The sequence below is a fragment of the Pseudopipra pipra genome, chromosome 1 (genome assembly GCF_036250125.1).
Source record: "Pseudopipra pipra isolate bDixPip1 chromosome 1, bDixPip1.hap1, whole genome shotgun sequence".
Taxonomy (NCBI): Eukaryota; Metazoa; Chordata; class Aves; order Passeriformes; family Pipridae; genus Pseudopipra; species Pseudopipra pipra.
In genome coordinates this window covers 255,856-277,592 of record NC_087549.1, presented here as the reverse complement: position 1 = coordinate 277,592, position 21,737 = coordinate 255,856, and the positions used below count along the sequence as shown (strand labels likewise).

Sequence of the window (21,737 nt, the reverse complement as noted above, 5' to 3'; positions counted from 1 at the left end):
CCACCCCGAGGGAGACCCTTGGAGCTCTTCTGGACCTCAGTGCCCAGATCTGCCTCAGAGTGGGGCCTCTCAGAGCCCCATTTGCTGCACTGGGAGGACCAAGGCAGGAGCCTGGGCTGATCCCCTACTCAGCCCTTCACCCCCTGGGAAGGTGCAAAGGCACCAACGTGAGTCCTTCCCTGAGCTCAGGGGGATTTTTCACAGGTATAAACCTGTACATTCACCTGTACACACCTTGTACATGCGCTGTACACACACCTGTGTGTGCACCTGTGCACACACCTGCACACACCTTGTACAAAGTCTTTAGCTCTGTGTGTGTGTGAGTGTGAATGTGCTACAGCAAATGTCCCAGAAATATTGCTCTCAGATTCTTAAGTCCTTTCGATTCCTAACTCAGGCCTCTACGTGAGTTACTGTTGTGCTACAGCAAATTCTGTATGAATCTTTTGTTAAATGGTTTAACTTAAGCTCTTGATTCAGTGCTGTTAAGTTGAAGTGCTGTTAAACCTTTAGGCCTGAAATGTCAATCAAGTCCAGGGCCCAGCTTAGCAAGGGGGTTCCCTCCGACCCTAAGTGGGAGGGTCTCCCTTATTCCTTTGTATCCTTTCCTATCCTTACCCTACGACCCCCTCATTCCATGTAGATAATTTTTGGGTTGATTTTGGCTTTTACATAAAACTTCCTTTTGTTCTTTGAGCCACTTCAAACTGTCATTCATCACAAGATCTCTGACTGAGAAACTGTGGGATGAGAAGCCCTGGGAGCAGCAAAGGAAGAGCAGGGAATGTTTCTCAAGGTGTTTGGGAGAACATGGAGAGGTGGAAGCATTGGCCAGGGCTGGCAGCTGCCAAGGAGCATGCCAGGTGTGCTGGGATGGACTGGGCATCATGGAATCACAGAATTGTTTGGGTTGGAAAAGCCTCTGAGCCCACTGAGTCCAACCACTCCCCCGGCACCGCCAAGGCCACCACAACCCATGACCTCAAGTGCCACATCCACACGGCTGCTAAACCCCCCAAGGGGACCCCACCCTGCCCTGGGCAGCCTGTGCCAGGCTGGACAGCCTTTCTCAGAGGAATTTTCCCCGTCAAACCTAAACCTCCCCTGGCACAGCTTGAGGCTGTTTCCTCTTGTCCTGTCACGTTACCTGGGAGCAGCGCCCGACCCCACCTGGCTGCCCCCTCCTGTCCCCCTGGGGTCCTGCCCTGCTCCCCACCTCACTCCTTGTCCCCACACTGAGTCCCCCCAGCTCCCTCAACCCCCATGTCCAGGGCCTGACCCCCCAGCTGGACTGTGCTGGGGACACTGGGAGGTGGGGACGCCAAGAGGTAGGGGACATTGGGACACCATCCCCAGAGGGTCCCTCTGGAGCACGGGCCGGAGCCAGAGCCATGGGGGATGAACAAAATGGTTTATTAACAGCAGGACCAGGACAGGGCCTCAGCCACGTGGGGAGGGGACTGGGGGTCTGGGGGTGCCACGGGCAGGGACTGCGGTTCCTGGGGGTAGGGACAGGCAGGGATGGAGGCTGGTGGCATCTGGGGAGGGGCAAGGACAGTGGCTTGAGGAGGTCTGGGGTGGGGACAGACAGGGATGGTGGCTCGGGGGGGGCTGGGGGTGCCATGGGCAGGGCTGTGGTTCAGGGGCCTGGGGTGGGGACAGGCAGGGACAGTGGCTCAGGGGGGGTCTGAAGTGCTGCTGGCGCTGCCCCTGCCTGCGGCCGGAGGGTGACGAGGAGGGGGGGCAGCGTGGGGGGGGCAGGACAGGACGGAGGGGGCTTCAAAGTGCTTCCAGTCCACGTTCAATGCAACGAGGCAGGGGGGGAATCATATTCACAGCAGGGGAGAGCGGGGAACTGGGGGGGCGTGGTGACAACCCCGTACCAGCGAGCCCCGTGGGGCAGGAACCGGGGCCACGATGAGAACAGCAACAAAACCGGCTACAGGGAGGGGGGGCTCGAACCCGGGGGGCTGCACGGGGCAGCAAGGGCCGGGGGGAGCTACTCCTTGGCCCTGCCGATGATGGCGAGGATGTAGAGGAAGATGTTGATGATGTCGGTGTAGAGGTTGAGCGCGGCGAAGATGTACTCCTCGGGGCTCAGCGCCAGCTGCTTGTTCCCCAGGATCAGCTGCGTGTCCACCGCCAGGAACTGGGGAAAAGGGGGTGTCAGAGGGAGCCCGGGGCTGGGAGGCACCAGCAGCCCCCCAGTTCCCCCCCCAAACCAGCCAGGCACCCCCTGAGCACATCCTGTACCCCCCGTCCCCACACCTGCACTCATATCCTGAGTCCCCACCAAACCAGAGTGCCCAGGGGTCCTGGTGGCACTGCCCCCCCCAGAATGGGGGCTCCTGCCCCCCGACTCACGCAGGTGAAGAGCAGGGCCCCCAGCGAGGCGTAGATGATGTCCACGATGCGGTTCCGGATGAAGATGCAGAGAATGGAGAAGAGGATGAGCACGACGAGGCAGATGATGAGGACGCCCCGGCACGAGGTGAAGTCATACTTGGTCTGTGGGGAGGGGGGATCAGCAGAGAGGTCAGACCCCAGTTTGGAGCCCTCAGACCCAGCAGGAAGCTGAGTGGGGGGTCATACACCCCATTCAGAGCCCCTCAAGAGCCAGCAGGGAGTTGATGGGGGGTTGTACTCCCCACTGGGAGCCCCCAGCTGGGAGCCAGGAGGGTCGTACCCACAGTCTGGAGCCCCCCAGCCAGGAACCACGGGGGTTACAACCCCGATTTAGAGCCCCCAGCCAGGGGCAGCCCTGGCACTGACCTGCAGGGAGAAGATCACGACGGTGAAGCAGACGACGACGGTGATGCCGACGGCCATGATGACGGCGTCGGTGTCGTAGAAGCTGGCGATCATCCCCACCATGTAGGACAGGCTGACCGTCAGGATGGACTAGGGGTAAGGGGGAACCTGTCAGGCTGGTCAGCACCCCCAAAGGCATTCTGCCACCCAGCATTCCCAACCCCACCGTGTGCCCCGGGCTCAGCACCCCCAAACTCACCCCAGCCTGGCACCCTCAAACCCACCCTGTGCCCTCCAGCCAGGCATCCCCAAACGCACCGTGTGCCCCCCAGCTCATCACCCCCAAACCTGCCCTGCTGACCCCCCCCAGCTCATCACCCCCAAACCCACCCTGCTGACCCCCCCAGCTCATCACCCCCAAACCTGCCCTGCTGACCCCCCCAGCTCAGCACCCCCAAACCTACCCTGCTGAACCCCCCAGCTCAGCACCCCCAAACCCACCCTGCTGACCCCCCCAGCTCAGCACCCCCAAACCTGCCCTGCTGACCCCCCCAGCTCAGCACCCCCAAACCCACCCTGCTGACCCCCCCCACCTCATCACCCTCAAACCTGCCCTGCTGAGCCCCCCCAAGTCGGCACTCCCAAACCCACCCTGCTGACCCCCCCAGCTCAGCACCCCCAAACCTGCCCTGCTGACCCCCCCCAGCTCAGCACCCCCAAACCCACCCTGCTGACCCCCCCAGCTCAGCACTCCCAAACCTGCCCTGCTGACCCCCCCAGCTCAGCACCCCCAAACCCGCCCTGCTGACCCCCCCAGCTCAGCACCCCCAAACCCACCCTGCTGACCCCCCAGCTCAGCACCCCCAAACCCACCCTGCTGACCCCCCAGCTCATCACCCCCAAACCCACCCTGCTGACCCCCCCAGCTCAGCACCCCCAAACCCGCCCTGCTGACCCCCCCCACCTCATCACCCCCAAACCTGCCCTGCTGAGCCCCCCCAAGTCGGCACTCCCAAACCCACCCTGCTGACCCCCCCCAGCTCAGCACCCCCAAACCTGCCCTGCTGACCCCCCCCAGCTCATCACCCCCAAACCCACCCTGCTGACCCCCCCCAGCTCAGCACCCCCAAACCCACCCTGCTGACCCCCAGCTCAGCACCCCCAAACCTGCCCTGCTGACCCCCCCCAGCTCATCACCCCCAAACCCACCCTGCTGACCCCCCCAGCTCATCACTCCCAAACCCACCCTGCTGACCCCCCCAGCTCAGCACCCCCAAACCCGCCCTGCTGACCCCCAGCTCATCACCCCCAAACCCACCCTGCTGACCCCCCCAGCTCATCACTCCCAAACCCACCCTGCTGACCCCCCAGCTCAGCACCCCCAAACCCACCCTGCTGACCCCCCCAGCTCAGCACCCCCAAACCCACCCTGCTGACCCCCCCCAGCTCAGCACCCCCAAACCTGCCCTGCTGACCCCCCCAGCTCATCACCCCCAAACCCACCCTGCTGACCCCCAGCTCAGCACCCCCAAACCCACCCTGCTGACCCCCAGCTCAGCACCCCCAAACCCTCCCTGCCGCATGCCCCCCAACCCACCCCACCCCGTGCCTCCAGCTCAGCTCCCCCAAACCCGCCACGTGCCCCCCGGGCAGCCCCCCCTCACCAGGGACACGAGGTTCCAGGGGTGCTTGCGGCGGAAGTCGCCGCAGCAGCTGAGGACGATGAGGGAGATGAAGAACACGGCGTAGGACACGTAGTACGTCCACACGTTGCGCTGCACGAAGCCCCGCACACCTTTGACGAAGGTGAAGACGGTCACAAAGGCGAAGGTGACGGTCAGCTGCAGCGTGAGCACCAGGAACACCTGGGGACAGGGGCAGGTCACAGGGGGCCCCCGCCGCCCCGCGCTCCCCCCAGAGCCCCCCGTGTCCCACCTTGCGGATGAAGGCCTGTCGGATGCTCTTGTCGTCCCAGTGCGCCGACGGGAAGTCCTGGTTGTCATAGTAGGAGGGGGGCCCGTCCTCGTGGTAGGTGCTGTGCAGGGGGGCTGTGGGGAGGGGGGACATCACTGAGTGGGTAGGGCTGGAGGTCCCAGGGGCATCCCAGGGGCCATGGGGAGCAGGGCTCTCTGCCCCCCAAAACCAGGTGTCACAGCTGACATGGCTCTGGGCAGTGTCCCCCCACCCAGGGTCATGGCCAGCACTGTCCCCGGTGGGCAGGGCCCACCCCAAGTGCCCCCCAGGACATGTGGGGCAGGAGCCAGGATCCACGGGGGGTCCCTGTTGCCCCACTCAGGACCCCTGAGCTGTGTGACCTGCCAAACCCACCCTCACCATCCACACAGCTGGGCCACAACAGGAACAGCGCTGCCAAAATGGGCCCCCCCTGCAGGGGAGCCCCCCAGGCCTGCGTCAGTGCCCAAAGCAGGGGGCTGCTCCCCACACCTGGAGCCCCCAAACTCCAACAGGAGCCAGGGGGGAGGGTTGTACAGCCCATTCAGAGCCCCCCAGCAAGGAGCTGGGGCAGCTGTACACCCCCCTGGGAGCACCCCACAGGGAATCCAAATGGGGGTCATACACCCCCCTGGGAGCACCCCACAGGGAATCCAAATGGGGGTCGTACACCCCCCTGGGAGCACCCCACAGGGAATCCAAATGGGGGTCATACACCCCACTGGGACACCCCACACTGTACACCCATTGGGAGCACCCCACAGGGAATCCAAATGGGGGTCATACACCCCACTGGGACCCCCCACATTGTACACCCATTGGGAGCCCCCAGGCGGGAGCCAGGGTGGTCACACACCCATTTGGAGCCCCCCAGCCTGGAGCTGCCTGCCCTGCCCCCCCCTTCCCTGGTACTTACAGTCCTGGTCGCCGGGGACCATGGGCTGGGGCTGGGCATAGGGCGGCTGCCCGTAGGGGCCCTGGGGGTACGGCCCAGGTGGTGGGTACGGCCCGGCGGGGTACGGCCCGGCGGGGGGGTACGGCCCCGGCGGCGGATACGGCCCCGGCCCCTGCGTGAAGCCTGGCTGGGGGTAGGGCGCGGGGGCGAACTGGGGCTGGGGGTATGGGGCCACGGGGTAGGGGGGCTGCGCGTAGGCTGGGGGGGCCGTCGGCTGCTGCCCCGCGAAGCCGTCACTCGTCACCAGGAAACTCTTCTCGTGGGACATCTTGTCCCGCTGGCTGCGGCCGCCTTTGTGCTGCGGGGGGGAGGAGAGGGGGTCAGAGCCGGTGTCATCATCCCCCGTGGCTGTCACTGCCCTTCTCATCACGCCTCACAGTCATCACCCCCCCCCGCTATCGCTTCCCCACAGCCATCGCCTCCCCCCAGCACCCCCCTCAGCCATCACCTCCCTATGGCCATCGCCCCCTCCCCATCACCCCCACACGGTCATCACCCCCCTCCCCATCACTTCCCTACAGACACCAAACCCCCACAGCTATCACCCCCCTCCTCATCACCACCCCCCTGGCATCACCCCCCCATAGCCGCCACCCCCCTCCTCCTCATGCCCACGGCCATAAGCCCCTCATGGCTGTCACCCCCCGTGGCCATTACCCCCTCTCCATTACCCCCCCGTGGCTGTCACCCCCTTCCATAATCACACCCCCCCCACCCCCGACCCTCAACTCGCCCTTCAGGCAGCCCTGGGGGTCCCAGCGGGTTCAGCACAACAATGTGGGAGCGAGTCCCTGTCCCCGGCACCGCCGGGATGGGGGGCACGTCCCGGCCCCCTCCACCCCGGGCCCGCACAAGATGGCGGCGGGGCCGTTGCCATGGCAACACCCCCTCGGACGGGGAGCGGTGATGTGCGGGGTCCGGCCAGCCCCCGCCCCAGCCCCGCGTTCACCGAGGCCGGGCGGGGGCCGCGCTGCAGCCCCGGGGCCGCCCCCGCTCCCGGGGCCCGGTTACAAAACCGGGCAGTGCGGGAGCGGCGGCTGCGCCCTGAGCAGGGACCGCGCACTCGCCGGTGCGGTACCGGTGCGGTGCCGCGGCCTGGCAGTCGGCGGTCCCGGGCCCGTGCGGGGCCGCTGCTGTCACGGTGCCGGTGCGGGGCCGTGCGCTGCCGCAGGGCCCCGGGCCCGGCCAACGGGCAGCGCCAACCGCAGCCGCCGCGTGACGGCCCCGCGCCCCCGGGGGGGGCTCGGCCCTGCGGCACCGCGGGGGCGGCACCGGGGGCACAGCGGGCCTGGGCGGCTCCCCCGGGGGGCACGTTGTGTGGGGGGCACGGGGGGCTCCCCCGTGAGGCGGGGGGTGTGCGGGGGGCACCCTGAACAGGGAGCAGGAGGCGCACCCTGCACGGGGGGCTCCCTGCACGGGGGGCACGGGGGGCAGGCGCTATGGGGAGTACGCTGCATGCGGTGCGGGGGGTTCAGGGGTGTCCGCAGCTCGTGTTGGGGGAGGCACAGGGAGCGGGGGCCCGCAGTACAGGGTACCGTAGGTGCAGGGGGTGTTTACATCACGGGTTGCGGGAACGCGAGGGGCACGGTGTGCAGGGGGCACGGCGAGCAAGGGTGGCCGCATCACGGGTTGCGAGGCGTGCCGGGGGTGCGGGGGGTGCAGTGGTGCCCGCGGCACGAATTGCGGGGGTGCCCGCAGCAGGGGGTGTAGGGGGTTCCAGGGGTGCAGAGGTGCCCGCAGCAGGGGCTACGGGGGATGCAGCGAGGGTTGTGGGGGTGCCCGCAGCACGGGCTGCGGGAGGTGGAGGCGGGCGGGGGTGCAGGTGCTCCCGCATCACGGGTTGCGGGGGTGCCGCCGCCCGCCCCCCCGCCGGTTCTCCCGGAGCCCCGTAAGCCGCTTTGCCCTGACGCTCGGTAAAGCCCCGGCACGGCCTATTTACGGCAGCAGCGAGCCTAATCCCCGAGCGCTGCCGCGGGGGGGGCTCCCAGGGGACCCTTCCCCCGTGTCCGCGCTCGCGGGGTCCCCCTCGGCCGCGCTCCCCCCTCCTGTTACAACCCCCGGCCCCCCCTCCGCGCCCCGCACGGAACCCGTGCGCTGCGTAATGCGGCAGCGCGGGGCGGCAGGGGAGACCCGCGCTCGGGGGCGGCGCCGGGGTCTCCGCGCCCCCTCCCACCGCCCGCCCCCCCGCCGGAGCCCCGGGACCCCCCGCGCCCCCCGCTCACCGGCCGGGCCGAGCTGCGCGGGGTCCGCTCGCTGCGCGCCGGGGGGCGGGGCCAGGGCGGGGCGGGGCCTGGAGAGGGGCGGGGCAGCAGCTGCGCTGGACCTGCCGCTCCCCGCGTAGGCTGGGGGCGGGGCTTGGGGAGGGCGTGGCATGTGGGGGCGTGACCCGCGGGAGGGGCGGGGCCTCGCCGCAGAGCGCCCCCCTGTGGCGGCGGAGCCGCGTCACCCGCTCCGCCCCGCCGTGTCCCGCGTGGGGCCGGTCCGAGGTCCCCCGGAGACTCCTGAGGCCCGTCACGTGTCCCCCGGTCACACGTGGGGCCGGTCCGTGGTCCCCTGGGCACCCCTGGGGCCGGTCACGTGTCCCCCGGTCACGCGTGGGGCCGGTCCGTGGTCCCCTGGGCACCCCTGGGGCCGGTCACGTGTCCCCCGGTCACGCGTGGGGCCGGTCCGGGGTCCCCCGGTCACGCGTGGGGCCGGTCACGTGTCCCCCGGTCACGCGTGGGGTCGGTCACGTGTCTCCCGGTTGCGCGCGGGAGCTGTTCCGGTGTCCTCTGGTGACCCGTGGGGCTGGTCACGTATCCCTGTGTCACTCTTGGGCATGGCCCCGTGTACCCAAGTCAGCCGTGGGGCGGTTCCCATGTTCCCTGGTCCCGTCTGGGGTCAGTTCCGTGTCCCTGTGTCACGCGTGGGGCCGGTTCCGTGCCCCATGGTCGCGTCTGGGGCCAGTTCCCCGTCCCGTGGTCGCGTGCAGGGGATGCTCACGTGTCATTGGTAATATCTGGGGCTGGTTCTGTGTCTCCATGTCATCTGTGGGGCCGGTCCCGTGTCCCCGTGTCCCCAGTGGGACTGTTCCTGTGTTCCCAGGGCACGCACGGGGGTGGTCTCGTGTCCCCCTGTCCCGCGAGGGATGGTCTTGTGTCCCCCGGTCACGCGTGGGGCCGGTAATGTGTCACCATGTTATACTTAGGGCCGGTCCCGTGTCCCCCCGTCACGCGTGGGGCCGGTTCCACGTTCCCCCTGTCACGCATCGGACAAGTCCAGTGTCCCGTTATGACGCGTGGGGCCGGTCCCGTGCCCGCTGGTCAGGCGCGGGGGACGGCCACGTGTCCCCGCGTCCCGCGTGGGTCCGGCCCCGTGTCCCCGCGTCCCGCGTGGGTCCGGCCCCGTGTCCCCACCCCGTTCCCGCCTCCCGCCCTTCCCCTTCCCCTTCCCGCCCCGTTTCAGTTTCGTTTCGCTGCCGGGGCGGAGCCGCGCGAGGTCCGGTGCGTGGAGGGGGTCCTTCCCCGGGGGCATGGGGAGGGGTCCTGCCCTCGGAGAGGTGGGGGGGTCCTGCCCCGGGGGCGTGGGGAGGGGTCCTGCCCTCGGAGAGGTGGGGGGGTCCTGCCCCGGGGGCGTGGGGAGGGGTCCTGCCCTCAGAGAGGTGGGGGGGTCCTGCCCCGGGGGCGTGGGGAGGGGTCCTGCCCTCGGAGAGGTGGGGGGGTCCTGCCCCGGGGGCGTGGGGAGGGGTCCTGCCCTCAGAGAGGTGGGGGGGTCCTGCCCCGGGGGCGTGGGGAGGGGTCCTGCCCTCAGAGAGGTGGGGGGGTCCTGCCCCGGGGGCGTGGGGAGGGGTCCTGCCCTCGGAGAGGTGGGGGGGTCCTGCCCCGGGGGCGTGGGGAGGGGTCCTGCCCTCGGAGAGGTGGGGGGGTCCTGCCCGGGCCGCGAGGGGTGTCCAGGGCTATGGGGGGCTCTGCCCGGGGGGTGCAGGGCTGGGGGTGTCCTCGGTACGGAGGTGCGGGGGGGGGGTGCGGATGTGGGGTTTGGGGAGGGGTTGAGGTCACGCGTGGGTGCAGGGGGTGTCCTTGGTCCGGGGGTCACACCGGTGCTGGGGGGAGCAGGAACAGGGTGGGTAGAGGAGCTGAAGGGGATTCCATCTCACCCCCCCAATGTGTGGGTGTCCCAGGGTGGCAGGGGGGGTGCTGGAGGTGCAGGGGGTCCCCCCAGTGTGTGGGTGTCCCAGGGTGGCAGGGGGGGTGCTGGAGGTGCAGGGGGTCCCCCCAATGTGTGGGTGTCCCAGGGTGGCAGGGGGGGTGCTGGAGGTGCAGGGGGTCCCCCCAGTGTGTGGGTGTCCCAGGGTGGCGGGGGGGGGGGTGCTGGAGGTGCAGGGGGTCCCCCCAATGTGTGGGTGCCCCGAGACAGGGGGGCTGAATTGCGGGTGCTCCCCCGGGGGGTGCTGGCACTGGGGAGCTCCCCCCGATGTGTGGGTGCCCCAGGATGGCGCGAGGGGTGCTGGAGGTGCGGGGGGTCCCCCCAATGTGTGGGTGCCCCAGGATGGCGCGAGGGGTGCTGGAGGTGCGGGGGGTCCCCCCTGACACCCCGGAGGAGCTGCTGGTCCTGTACTTCGAGAGCCAGCGGCGCTCCGGGGGCGGCCCCGTGCAGAGCTGCCAGCGCCTCGGCCCCCTCTTCTTCCTCACCTTCGAGGACCCCCAGGGTAAGTGCCAGGAGGGTCCCAGTTCTAACTGGGAGCGCTCAGATGGGGTGTGGGGAGTCAGTACCAAATGGGAGCACTGGGATGGGGTGTGTGGGTGTCACAGTTCCGAGTGGGAGCACTGGGGGAGGGTCCCAGTCCTAACTGGGAGCACTGGGATGGGGTGGGGGGTTTCAGACCCAGTTGGAAGCACTGGGATGGGCTGTGGGGGATTCGCAGTCCCAACTGAGAGCTCTGGGATGGGGTCTGTGAGGGGTCCTAGTCCCAGCTGGGAGCACTGGGATTGGGGTGTTTGGCAGTCCCAGTCCCAGTCGGCAGCACTGAGATGGGGTGTGGGGGATTTCAGCCCCACTGGGAGCACTGGGATTGGGGTGTTTGGCAGTCCCAGTCCCAGTTGGCACCCAGCACTGAGATGGGGTGTGGGGGATTTCAGCCCCACTGGGAGCACTGGGATTGTGTTTGGGGGTCCCAGCCCCACTGGGGGCACTGGGATGGGATCTGGGGGGTCTCAGTCCCACTGGGAGCACTGGTGAGCAGTGCTGTGTCCCCACGGTCTGGGAGGTGGGGGGTGCTGGGTGGGCTCCAGTGATGCCCCCCCACCCCAGTGACCCCCACGTTCCCTCCCAGATGCACAGAACGTGCTGACCCGTGGCAGCCACCAGCTGGGGGGGGCCAAGCTGGGGGTGTGCCTGGCCCCCCCCTGGGACCCCACCCGCCTGCTGCTGCGTGGCCTCGACCCCTGGACCCCTCCCGAGCTCCTGGACCTCCTCCTGGAGACCCTGCTGGACGTCTCCCCTGGCACTGTCACGCTGGGCCGGGGCCTCGCACCCGACTGGAGGCTGCTGCACCTGCGGGACCCCCTCAGCCCCCCAGGTGGGACCCGAGACCATGGGGGGCACCAGGGCTTGGGAGGGTAATGGGGTGGGCATGCCGGGGGTGGGGGCATGGAGGGCCAAGGTGATAGGGCGGGGTTGCCAGAGGGTGGGGGGCAATGGGGTGGGGGTGCCGGGAGGCTGGGGATGCGATGGGGTGGGAGTACTGGCGGGCAGGGGGGCGATGGGCTGGGGATCTGAGAGCACCAGGGTGGTATTTTAGGGCGTGGGGTCCGCGGGGTGCCCAGATGCTGCTGTGGGGGCGGTGGCACCGCCGTGGGGTCCCCGTTGTGCCGTGGTGCCAGCGCCGCCCGTGCTGCAGAGCTGGCGTCGGCGGAGCAGCGGGCGCAGAGCCGGGGGCTGGCGCTGCTGCGGGTGCCACAGACCCCCGCGGTGCTGGTGCGGGCGGCGGGGCCGGCGCTGAGCCGGGACCTGCTCGAGCTCTACTTCGAGAACCGGCGCAGCGGCGGCGGCTCCGTGCGGGAGGTGCAGCTGCTGCCGGGCGGGCACCGGGCCATTGTCACCTTCCAGGAGCCGGCAGGTGAGCCGGCAGGGACCTCCTCTGGTGCCAGGGGGAGCCGAGGGGCCTGGCTGGGCCGCTGGCTGCCCATCTATCTGTCCCCCTGCAGCCGCGGAGCGGGTGCTGCAGAGGCCACACCGGCTGCAGGATGCGGTGCTGGAGCTCACTCCCCACTACCCCTTCCTGGAGCCACTGGAGGAGGACGGAGACCCTCCCCTGGATGTGGACCCCCACCCCCTGGACACAGCCTCCCCTCTGGACACAGCCCCTCTGCTGGACACAGATTCCCTGCCGGACACAGCCCCTGCACTGGACACAGCCCCCGCAGTCCCAGAGCCGGCAGCACCGGCAGAGCCGCGGGCATCGCACCCAGTGCCAGTGCAGCCATCAGCTGCCTTCCCCAGCAGGGACAAGGACACAGAGGGGCTCGAGGCCGTGACCAACCAGGGCCAGTGCCTGGAGCGGGTGTCAGTGGTGGCCCCAGAGTCGGTGGTGACGCCGGTGCCGGTGCCAGCTCTGCTGGCACAGGATGAGGTGCTGGTGCCAGCGGAGCCGGGAGCGCTGCAGTACCTGCAGAGGCACTACCAGGACCTGCTGGGCAGCATCCCTGAGGTGTCCCTGCTGCCTCTGGAGGGAGGGGACATCGCTGGGTTCCGGGTGAGCTGCAAGCAGGGATCTGGACAGGGGTATGGGCAGGTGTGGGCAGGGGTGCAGGTGTGGTGTGGGCAGGGCTCTGTGCTGTGCTCCCACCTCCCCGTGCTCATGGCACATTCTGGCAGTGGCTGCTGGCCCCGTGGTGATAACTGCACTGCCTGCACTGCTGGCTGGTGGGTGGGGAGCCAGCCAGGTGCCAGTGCCCAGGTGCTGACACCCCACCCTTCTGGTCACCTCCCGGCAGGTGAGTGGGGAGCTGGGCCGGTGCCAGGCAGCAGCAGATTTCCTTCAGAGCCTGCTGGGCTCCGTGGCCTCGCACCCCGTGACGCTGCACTTCCCTGGTGTTGCCCGCTTCCTGCGGGACCTGGACGGGCAGAGCCTCCTCCAGCAGCTGGAGAGCCGCTTCCAGTGTGTCATCCACCTGGACGGCGTCCCCTGGAGACCCCCAGACCCGCAGGTGCAGCCTCGTGGGGAGGGGGCTGGCAGGCGGGTGCTGTTGTGCCGGTCCCTGCTATGCCATAGCAGTGCCAGTGATGCCATCCCTCGGTCCCGAAAGCAGGAGCTGGAGGAGCTGCTGCCCCTGAGCCGCCACTGGGACCCCCAGCCCTCAGCACCACCCCCCTGGCACCAGGACCTGCCTGAGGGCGATGATGATGCTGCTGATGGTGACAGTGATGGCTTTCACTCCAGCATAGGTGAGGGGTGGGGCACTGCTCTGGTGCCCACTCTCTCGGTGCCATGGTGGGGTGAGGGGGCCGTGGATGCTGGTTCTTCCCCAGGCCATGGTGGGGTCTCACGGTTGATGTCCTGCTGCTCCCGCAGAGGAGATCAGGGAGCTGCTGGCAGCGCTGCGCCCTGGCGAGGCTGACGACCATGGGGACCCCAAGGTGTGGCCTGATGCCATCCTCGGCAGTGAGTGGGACCCTGATGCCAAGTTCCCCGACACGGCTGATGGGAAGGGTGCCGGGGAGCCGCTGTTGGGCACCGGGGTGGAGGAGGAGGCGGAGATGGCTCTGGCTATCCAGTATTCCATGGAAAACATGAGGCGAGAGGATGAGGAGCTGGCACGCGCCACCGCTCTCTCCCTGCGCTCCTACTGCCGGGAGCGGGAGCAGGTGGAGGAGGATGCTGGGCTGCTGGCCGCGCTGGAGGCCTCGCTGGAGGAGGCGCTGGTGGCAGCAGACACGGCGCAGGTGACGGTGTTCTGCTCCTTCGAGCGGGACGTGTCGGAGGTGCCGCGGGAGCTGGAGCGGGCGCTGGCGGGGCGGCTGCGGGCGCAGGAGGTGGAGAGTGAGCGGCTGCGGGCACTGCCGGCCGCCGGCCACCACGCGCTGGCCCTGCTGCAGCGCCGGCACGCCGTGCACCTCCGCCTGCGCGGCGGCACCGCCACGCTGCACGGCTTCGCCGAGTACACGGCCCCTGCTGCCCGCGACCTCGCCACGCTGCTGCGGCGCCGGCCGCTGCCGGAGCTCAGTGCCACTGCTGTCACCGCTGCCGGCACTGCTTCCGCACACTGGGTGCGCTGGGACCCCTCCGGCACCGTCGTCCCCTACGCCCCTGAGGCGGCAGCGCTGCTGGAGCAGGCCTGGCTGCGCCGGGAGCGCCGGCTGGACCTGGTGCTGGACGGGCGGCCCCTCACTGTGGACTTGGAGCGCATGGAGGAGTACGACATCGGCAGCGCCCGTGCCGTGCCCGTCTGCCGCAGCCAGCCCCCAGCTGAGAGTGCCCGCTCCCTGCTCGGTACGTGCTGGTGCTGTGGGGCCGGCCCTGTCCTGTGCTGCGCCCGTGTTCACTGTGGCCGTGTCCGGCAGGGCTGGAGGTGCCAGGGCTGGAGGAGGAGGTGCGGCTGATGCCACTGGCCGAGGACTCGGAGGAGTTCACTGACACTGTTCACCATTTCTACGGGACACTGGAGGAGCTGCACAGCCGGATCAGCATCGTGCAGGTGGGTCTGGGGACACCGGGCCCCTCGGGGTGCCCCGTGGCAGAGCAATGACGCTGCGGTGCCTGGCAGGTGCAGAAGCTGATCCACCCGCTGCTGTACAAGCAGTACCAGCTGAAGAAGGGCAGCGTGGAGCGGGCGTGTGCCGCTGGCACCGCCGCGGAGCGCGTCCTCTTCCACGGCACCACCAAGGCCTCCAGCCGTGAAATCTGCCTGCACGGCTTCAACCGCAGCTTCTGTGGCAAGAACGGTGAGCACCGGGCAGATGCGGGATGACGATGTGGGCACAGTGCCCTTGGTGTGGGAACAGCGCCAAAGGGGACCATCAGCGTGGGAACAGGATGCTGATGTGGGTGTGGTGGTGTCAGCATGGGAATGGGGCACCAAGGTGGAAACAGTGCCATCAGCATGAGGACAGGGCACCAAGGGGGGCACAGTGCCGTTGGCATGAGAACAGAGTGCCAGTGTGGACATGGTGCTGACGGCATGGGAATAGGGCACAGGCACCGTTGGCATGGGAATGGAGTGCTGATCCAGGCATGGTGACATCGGTGTGGGAATGGGACACAGCATGGAAACAGGGTGACAATGGGGGCACGGTGCCATTGGCATGGGAGCAGAGTGCTGAGGCGGGCACGGTGCCATTGGCGCAGGAATGGGGTGACCATGGGGGCACGGTGCCATGAGCACGGGAATTGGAATGCAGGGCCAAAGCGGTCACGGTGCCATCGCTGCTGAAACGGGGCACCGCTCTGTGCCCGGCACTGCCGGCACACGGCCCCGGTGCCCCGCTGAGCCCTGTCCCCGCAGCCACGCTGTACGGCCGCGGCGTGTACTTCGCGGCGCGCGCGGCCATCTCGGCGCGGGATCAGTACTCGCCGCCCAGCGCCGACGGCACCAAGTTCATCTTCGTGGCCAAGGTGCTGACCGGGATGTTTGTGGCCGGGCGCCAGGGGCTGCGGGCACCCCCGCTGCGGGAGGGGGCCGAGGGCCCCCAGCGCTACCACAGCGTGGTGGACAACCCCCAGCAGCCCGACATCTTCGTCATCTTCAACGACACCCAGGCCTACCCCCAGTACCTGATCACCTGCCGCCGCAGGCACCCTCCCTGACCTCCCGGAGCCCCCTGGCACTGGCTTTGCCGTGGGGGCACCCCCTGAGCCCCCTGGCACCGGCTCTGCCAGAGGGGCCCTCTTTGACCCCTCTGAGCCCCCTGGCACTGTCTCTGCTGTGGGGGCACCTCTTGAGCCCCCCCCGACACCAGCTCTGCCACAGGGGCCCCCTTTGACCCTCCTGGCACTGTCCTGGCAGTGGGAGCACCCCTCGAGCCCCCTGGCACTGGCTCTGCCAAGGGGGTACCTCCTGAGCTGTCCAGATCCAGCTCTGCCATGTGGTCCCCCCTTGACCCTCCAGAGCCCCCTGGCACCAGTACCACCACAGGGGTTACAGTGTCCACCCCCACACCAAGTGCTCGAGGAGTCCCTGCCATGGGGGCTCAGGGGAATTCCCGCCCTGCTCAGGAGTCTCAGAGTGGGGGGGTCCCCACCTGGACACATTCCTGGATGCCCTTGTGCCAGGGCAGGAGCCCGACAGGAGGACTTTGGGATCACCAGTGTGACAGCAGTGAAATTGGGAATAAAACTGCAAATAAAACTGGGAATAAATTGGAGCCTTTTACATAGCTGGGATTGAGGGGAGACTGTGTGGTGGGGTCCCAGTCCTGGCTGGGAGCACTGGATTAGGGGAGGTTATCAATCCCAACCAGGAGCACTGGGATTGGGGTGAGTGGGGTCCCGGTCTCAGCTGGGAGCACTAGGAAGTGGGGCTGTGTGGGGATGCTGTGTCCCCCCGTGGGGTGGCTGGGCCAGGCGGTGACTCTGGGCCCCCCCAGGGCTGGACCCGGTGCCTCCTGCATCCCTGCCTGCTTCCTGCTCCCTGCATCCTGCCTGCTGCCTTCCTGCATCCTGCCTCTTCCCTGCCTTCTGCCTGCTCCTCACTTGCTGCCTGCATCCTGCTCCCTGCCTGCTCCTCTGTCCCGCAGGCCAGCCCTGAGCTATGCTGGGGGATACCCAGGTGCCCACCCTGCAAACGTGGGCAGTGCTGGTGCCCATGGAATGGGACCCTCAGGCAGGCAATGGGGGGGTAGGGGGGGCACAGCTCCCGCAGGCATCCCCACGTGCCTGTGTTGCCCCAGGTCACAGGTGGGCAATCGCAGGACTGGGGGTCTCGGTGGCACCCGCACCCCTTTGGGGAGCCCACAGGGGTGGGCACGGGTGTGACACCGGTGGCTCCGGCCCCGCAGGCACGGGCGGCTCCAGGGCAGTGTGCGCGCCGGCGTGTGCCAGCCCCGCTGACGTGTGCCAGCTCCGGGATCCCCGGGGGCACCGTGCCAGCCGTGCCAGCCCCGCGCACGTGGCGCCGAGCCCCGCTCCCGGGGGAGCCGCCGGCGCACGGAGGGGAGAGGGACGGGGAGCACAGAAGGGGTCCTGGCCACGCACCCACCCCCCGGTAGGGCCCAGTGCCCCCCGCCCCGCGGGTGACCCGGGCGGGGAGCGCCCGGCGCTGCCGGTGCCAAGCGTGCCGGACCTTTGTCCCCTGGCGCCGAGGGGCCCGCGAGGCCCAGCGGGACTGAAAGGGGCCCTTTGTCCGGCTCTGGCCGGGGGATTCGCTCCCTGCGCCCGTGCCTGCACCGGCACATGACCGCGGCGAGAGCGGCTGCGCCAGCACCGGATCCGGACGGACGGAGCGAGCGGCAGCCCCGGTACGGCCGCAGCGAGAGTGGGGTGGGGGGGCTGAGCTGGGGTCCTGTCGAGCTGGGAGGGGACCCTGACCTCGGCACAGCAGGTGCCACATTGCGCTCCCCGGGTCTGGGGTCCCTGGGGGTCTTCACGCCACCCCAGCCTGGGGTCCTCGGTGGGTGCGGCGGTGCCGGGGCCCCTCGGCGCTGCCCCCGGTGTGGCTCACGGGGGGCTGGGGCGGCTGAACCGTGCGATGCCGCGCCAGCGGCTGGGTGGGGAGGGAGGCACCAGGAGGCACTGGGAGGCACCAGGAGGCATCGAAGCCCCCGAGCCCCCCCACATATGTGTGTGTGTTTGCGCATGTGTGCACGTGTGTTCCCGTGCGTGTGCACACGGCTGTGTTTGTGCTGGTGTGTGCCATGTGTGCCACAGGCGGGCAGGGCTGGGCACATGCTTGTTCACCCGTGTTCACACCTGTGAGTGCACGCTTGGGCAGACACGTGTGCACACACATATGTGCATTCACGCACGTGCATGACTTGTGTGTACCGTGGGTGGGGCAGATGGGCGCGTGCACATTCGGGGTGTGGGTGTGAGTGCCTGTGCACACACGCACGTTGGTGCATGGATGTTTGCACAGGTGTGTACCTGCAGGAGAGTGCACACATCTGCATGGGCGCCCACACCCATCCGTGCTGCTGACTCTGTCCTGTGGCACCGGCCCTGCAGGGCTCCTGGGCACCACAGGGCTGGGCCAGCAGGCAGCACCAGCTCCGGTTCTCGGCACCGGCTCCAGTGCCCAGAGCAGCTCTGGCTCCCAACACTGGATCTGGTTCCTGGTACCACCTCTGGTTCTCAGCACCAGCTTTGGTTCCTGGCACCAGCTCTGGTCCCTGTCACTGGCTACAAGCAGTAGTTTTGGTTCACAGCATAGGTTCTGGTTCAAGGCATCAGCTCCATTTCCCGGCACTGGCTCTAGTTCCCAGCACCAGTTCCCAACTCCAACTCCAGTTCCCAGCACTATCCCTGGATCAAGGCACCGGCTCTGGCTCCTGACACTGATTACAGCACCGGCCCTGTTCCCAGCTCCCCCTTCACCCCCTGGCTCCCCAGCTGCCAGGCCAGGTCCCTCCTACCGCACCAGTGGCTGGAGCCGAGCTTTGTCTTGTGGCCAGGGGAAAGGCCAGTGGCCAGCAAGGTTGTGAGCACCATGCTGGAGCCATGCCCGAGCTGTGCCAGGGCCCTGCCAGAGCTGTGCCAGGCCCATTCCAGGGCTCCTGTCTCTTCCCTCTGCCACAGGGGCTCTGCTGGGGCTCTGGATGCAGCAGCTGGAGGTGGCCTGTCCCACGTGCAAACGTGATGCTGCCCAGGCTGGTGTGCCAGTGATGTGCCACTGATGTGCCCATGGTGTCCCAGTGACGTGCCAGTGGTGTGCCTGCAGTGTCCTGGTGATGTGCTGGTGATGTGCACACACCCGTGTGCCCAGCTGGAGCTGGTGGGGGGCTGGAGCTGGTCCTCCTGCGGTGCCTCCTGGGTGGGATGTCCTGGGTGTCCCTGAGCAGTGCCGGGAGCACCAGGAGTGCCGGAGTGCCAAGGGGCTGTGGGACCCCCTTGTGGGAGCGGGATGGGACCAGCTTTGCTGGGAACACTGGGTGGGGTTCACCCTCTCTCAGTGGTTGCAGTGGTGATGGTTAACCCTCTCCATACTGGGTATACTGGTCACAGTTAACCCTCTCCATACTGGGTGTACTGGTCACAGTTAACCCTCTCCATACTGGGTGTACTGGTCACAGTTAACCCATGCCATCCTGGCTGTACTGGGAGCACTGGTCAGGATCGGCCCCTGTTGCTGGCTGTACTGGGAGCACTGGTCAGGGTTACCCCTGGTGCTGACTGTACTGGGAGCACTGGTGGAGGTTAGCCCTTTCCATACCGGCTGTACTGGGAGCGCTGGTCGGGGTTACCCCCGACGCTGGGTGCGCTGGTCGGGGTTAACCCTTCCCGCACCAGGTGCCCCATGGGGGTGCCCCCTCCCGCGGGGTGCGCTGGGTGCGGAGGGTGGGGCGGTGAGATAAGGCCCCCCCCGCTCCCCGCCCCCCGCCCCGCCCCTGCCGCGGAGCCCGAGCCGGTGCCGGTGCGGGCGGAGCCCCCGGGGCCGTTCACCCCCGGGAGCCTCCGCGGTACCGGTGCCGCTGTTCCCCCCCCGGTGCCGCATCCCCCCCGGAATCACCGCCGGTGCCGTTTCCCCCCGGTCATGCTCCCCCGTCGCGCCCCGGCGGACATCGCGGCGCACGGTGAGTCCCCGCGCGTGGAACCCTCCTCGCCCACCCCCCGTGAGGCCGCGAGCGGCGTGGGGGCTCCGGGAGGGGGCTGCGGGGATGCTGCAGGGCAGGAGTGGGGGGGCTGCAGGAGCCGTGGGGGCTGGGGGATGCGGCGCGGAGGGTCGTTCTGGGGCCGTGGGGTGCAGGGGGGGCTGTGCTGGGGGTGCGAGGGGCGTTCGGAGGCTGAGGCTCCAGTCCCCGGGGGCGGGGAGAGCTCGAGGGGGCGGCGGGGTCCCTATGGGTGCCCCTGTGGGTGGGGGGAGGCGGCGCGTCAGGCCCGGGGGGGGGGCTGCGGGGGGTACGTGGGCGATGGAGCCGGTGACTCAGGCTTGGCACCGGCGCGCGCCGCGCTGCCCCCCACGCCCGCCTCTCACCTGCCCCCCCCCTCCCGGCGCCCACCTGCCCCCTCCTCTCGCCCCTCACCTACCCCCCCCCACGCCCGCACCTCACCTGCCCCCCCACACCCGCCCCCCACACCCGCCCCCCACACCCGCCCCTCTCACCCACCCCTCTCACCTGCCCCCCACACCTGCCCCCCACACCCGCCCCTCTCACCTGCCCCCCACACCCGCCCCCCACACCCGCCCTCCACACCTGCCCCCCACTCCCGCACCAAGCCCGCCCCTCACCTGCTCCCCCCACCTGCCCCCCACCTTTTCCCCACGCCCACCCCCCGCCTGCCCCCGCACTGCCGGGGGTGCCGGTGCGGTGATGCCGGGGGCGCCGGTGATGCCGGCGCCGGTGATGTCGGGGTCCGGGGATACCAGGAGGGCCGGGACCGGCGATGTCGGTGATCCCGGCGATGTCGGTGATCCCGGCGATGTCGGCGATACCGGTGGTGTCGGTGATCCCGGCGATGCCGGGGCCGGTGGCTCTGCCGGGTTCGGAGCTTCTGCAAATGGCGCCTCGGCCTCGGCAAACGCCCGGTGCCGGCGGCTCCCGCGGGAACGAGCCCGAGCCGCTGTCACGGCTGCGGCGGGGCCGGGGCGGAGGTGGGATCGCGGAGTTGCCGGGATCGCGGAGGTGCCGGGATGCCGGAGGCAGGATCACGGAGGTGCCGGGATGGCGGAGGCAGCGGGATGGCGGAGGTGCCGGGATGGCGGGGGCGGGATCACGGAGGTGCCGGGATGATGGAGGCGGGATGGCGGAGGTGCCGGGATGGCGGAGGTGCTGCTGTGGCGGGCGCAGGATCACGGAGCCATCCCCGCCACTGCCAGCGCCCTCCGTCCGCTCCCGCGGGAGCGCTCCTGGCCCCGAGGGGCTGCGACCGGCCCCGGCCCCGGGGGGCTGCCGGCCCGGCTGAACCTCGGCGGCCGCTCCCGGAAACGGAGCGGGCCCGGCCGCTGCCCCGGTGCCGGTGCGGTCCTGTCCCGTACGGCTTCGGTCTGGTTGTTCTGCTCGTGCCCGCACCGGCTGCGGCGGCACCGGCAGGGGAGTCCCAGGGGCGAGTTCTCGGTGCCCCCGCGGCCGGACCGGTGCCGGACCGGTCATCACGACGGCTCCCTGCCCGTCCCTTCGCCGCGGTGGCCCCGTGGGGACCGCGGTCCTGGCGACACCGCCCGGCACGGCTCGGCATAGACCGCGCTTCCCCGGGGCTGTCCCGGGGGGTCCCGGCCCCTCTCGGCGCTCCGTGGTTCTGCCGTGGGGCTGGAGCGTGAGGGGGCTGTCGGTGCTGCCAGGTGCGGGGGAGTCCCGGTGCCGAGGGTCCCTGACGCCCGAAGGAGGGTGGTGGCGATGCCGGGGGTCCCGGCGCCGGGGGTCCCTGACGCCCGAAGGAGGGTGGTGGCGATGCCGGGGGTCCCGGCGCCGGGGGTCCCTGACGCCCGAAGGAGGGTGGTGGCGATGCCGGGGGTCCCGGCGCCGGGGGTCCCTGACGCCCGAAGGAGGGTGGTGGCGATGCCGGGGGTCCCGGTGCCGGGGGTCCCTGACGCGGTCCCTCTGCCGCAGGAGCCGGGGTCGGCGGGCAGCCGGGAGCCGGCGGCGATGGCAGAGAGCTCGAGTGGCAGCAGCGGCTCGCCCGGCGCCGGGGACACGCTGCCCTGGAACCTGGGCAAGCACCAGCGCTCCCAGCGCGCCAAGGCTGCAGCGGGCAACGGGACGGTGCTGGACCCCGCCGAGAGAGCCGTCATCCGCATCGCAGGTACGGCCGGGACCGGGGCTGGGACGGGATGTGACCGGGGGTGTGGGACGTGTCTGGGGGTCTCGGCATGCGCGGGGGGTTCCAGCGCGGTGGGATGGAGGGGCCGGAGGTGCCCGGAGGACGGTGGGGCGATGCCATGTGGTGATGTGGGAGCCCCGTGCTAGGCCGGGGGACCGAAGGGTGATACCGCGGCTGGGAGCTGGG

General features: G+C 69.5%; 3 protein-coding genes across 15 annotated transcripts in view; 2 read left to right on the top strand and 1 right to left on the bottom strand.

The window, feature by feature from the left end:
• Nucleotides 1-1,393: 1,393 nt before the first annotated feature.
• On the bottom strand, nt 1,394-20,174 carry GRINA (glutamate ionotropic receptor NMDA type subunit associated protein 1). 4 transcript variants are annotated; one of them, XM_064634700.1, is made up of 7 exons: nt 20,158-20,174; nt 5,624-5,960; nt 4,690-4,802; nt 4,419-4,619; nt 2,776-2,904; nt 2,368-2,511; nt 1,394-2,152 (listed from the first exon to the last, which is right to left on the bottom strand). In XM_064634700.1, the coding sequence occupies exons 2-7, from the start codon at nt 5,928-5,930 to the stop codon at nt 2,003-2,005; spliced, it is 1,044 nt and encodes a 347-aa protein (XP_064490770.1). In that variant the 5' UTR covers nt 5,931-5,960; nt 20,158-20,174; the 3' UTR covers nt 1,394-2,002. The 4 variants fall into 4 exon arrangements, with proteins under 4 accessions (XP_064490770.1, XP_064490611.1, XP_064490864.1 ...); XM_064634541.1 differs by lacking the exon at nt 20,158-20,174 and adding an exon at nt 7,885-8,053; XM_064634794.1 differs by lacking the exon at nt 20,158-20,174 and adding an exon at nt 6,741-6,827.
• On the top strand, nt 8,027-16,003 carry PARP10 (poly(ADP-ribose) polymerase family member 10). Of its 4 annotated transcripts, none has more exons than XM_064677713.1 (11): nt 8,027-9,144; nt 10,189-10,349; nt 10,974-11,219; nt 11,541-11,759; nt 11,848-12,395; nt 12,637-12,849; nt 12,952-13,087; nt 13,215-14,132; nt 14,204-14,337; nt 14,407-14,584; nt 15,145-16,003. In XM_064677713.1, exons 1-11 carry the CDS (start codon nt 8,837-8,839, stop codon nt 15,444-15,446), a joined length of 3,363 nt encoding a protein of 1,120 aa, XP_064533783.1. In that variant the 5' UTR covers nt 8,027-8,836; the 3' UTR covers nt 15,447-16,003. The 4 variants fall into 4 exon arrangements, with proteins under 4 accessions (XP_064533783.1, XP_064533697.1, XP_064533626.1 ...); XM_064677627.1 differs by having other exon boundaries at nt 12,949-13,087; XM_064677556.1 differs by having other exon boundaries at nt 12,637-13,087.
• Nucleotides 16,375-21,737, top strand: part of PLEC (plectin) — a 59,144-nt gene continuing 53,781 nt past the window's right edge. For 4 of the 7 annotated variants that reach the window (XM_064672914.1, XM_064672656.1, XM_064672838.1 and 1 more), the window contains exons 1-2: nt 16,375-16,842; nt 21,341-21,533. In XM_064672914.1, coding sequence (XP_064528984.1) covers nt 16,390-16,842; nt 21,341-21,533 — 646 coding nt within the window. In that variant the 5' untranslated portion in view covers nt 16,375-16,389. Of the gene's footprint in view, nt 16,843-19,192; nt 19,367-20,162; nt 20,482-21,340; nt 21,534-21,737 lie in introns of those variants that run through there. The other 3 variants (XM_064673757.1, XM_064673173.1, XM_064673514.1) reach the window with 3 other exon arrangements.

Coding starts and splice junctions, on each gene's coding strand:
- GRINA (XM_064634700.1), bottom strand. CDS start 5,930: ATGTCCCACGAGAAGAGTTTCCTGGTGACGAGTGACGGCTTCGCGGGG. Junction 4,803..5,623: donor GGTCCCCGGCGACCAGGACT/GTAAGTACCAGG, acceptor CCCTCCCCACAG/CCCCCCTGCACAGCACCTAC. Junction 2,153..2,367: donor GGGCCCTGCTCTTCACCTGC/GTGAGTCGGGGG, acceptor CCTTTTCCCCAG/TTCCTGGCGGTGGACACGCA.
- PARP10 (XM_064677556.1), top strand. CDS start 8,837: ATGTTATACTTAGGGCCGGTCCCGTGTCCCCCCGTCACGCGTGGGGCC. Junction 9,145..10,188: donor GCGGAGCCGCGCGAGGTCCG/GTGCGTGGAGGG, acceptor TGGGTGCCCCAG/GATGGCGCGAGGGGTGCTGG. Junction 14,133..14,203: donor GAGTGCCCGCTCCCTGCTCG/GTACGTGCTGGT, acceptor CGTGTCCGGCAG/GGCTGGAGGTGCCAGGGCTG.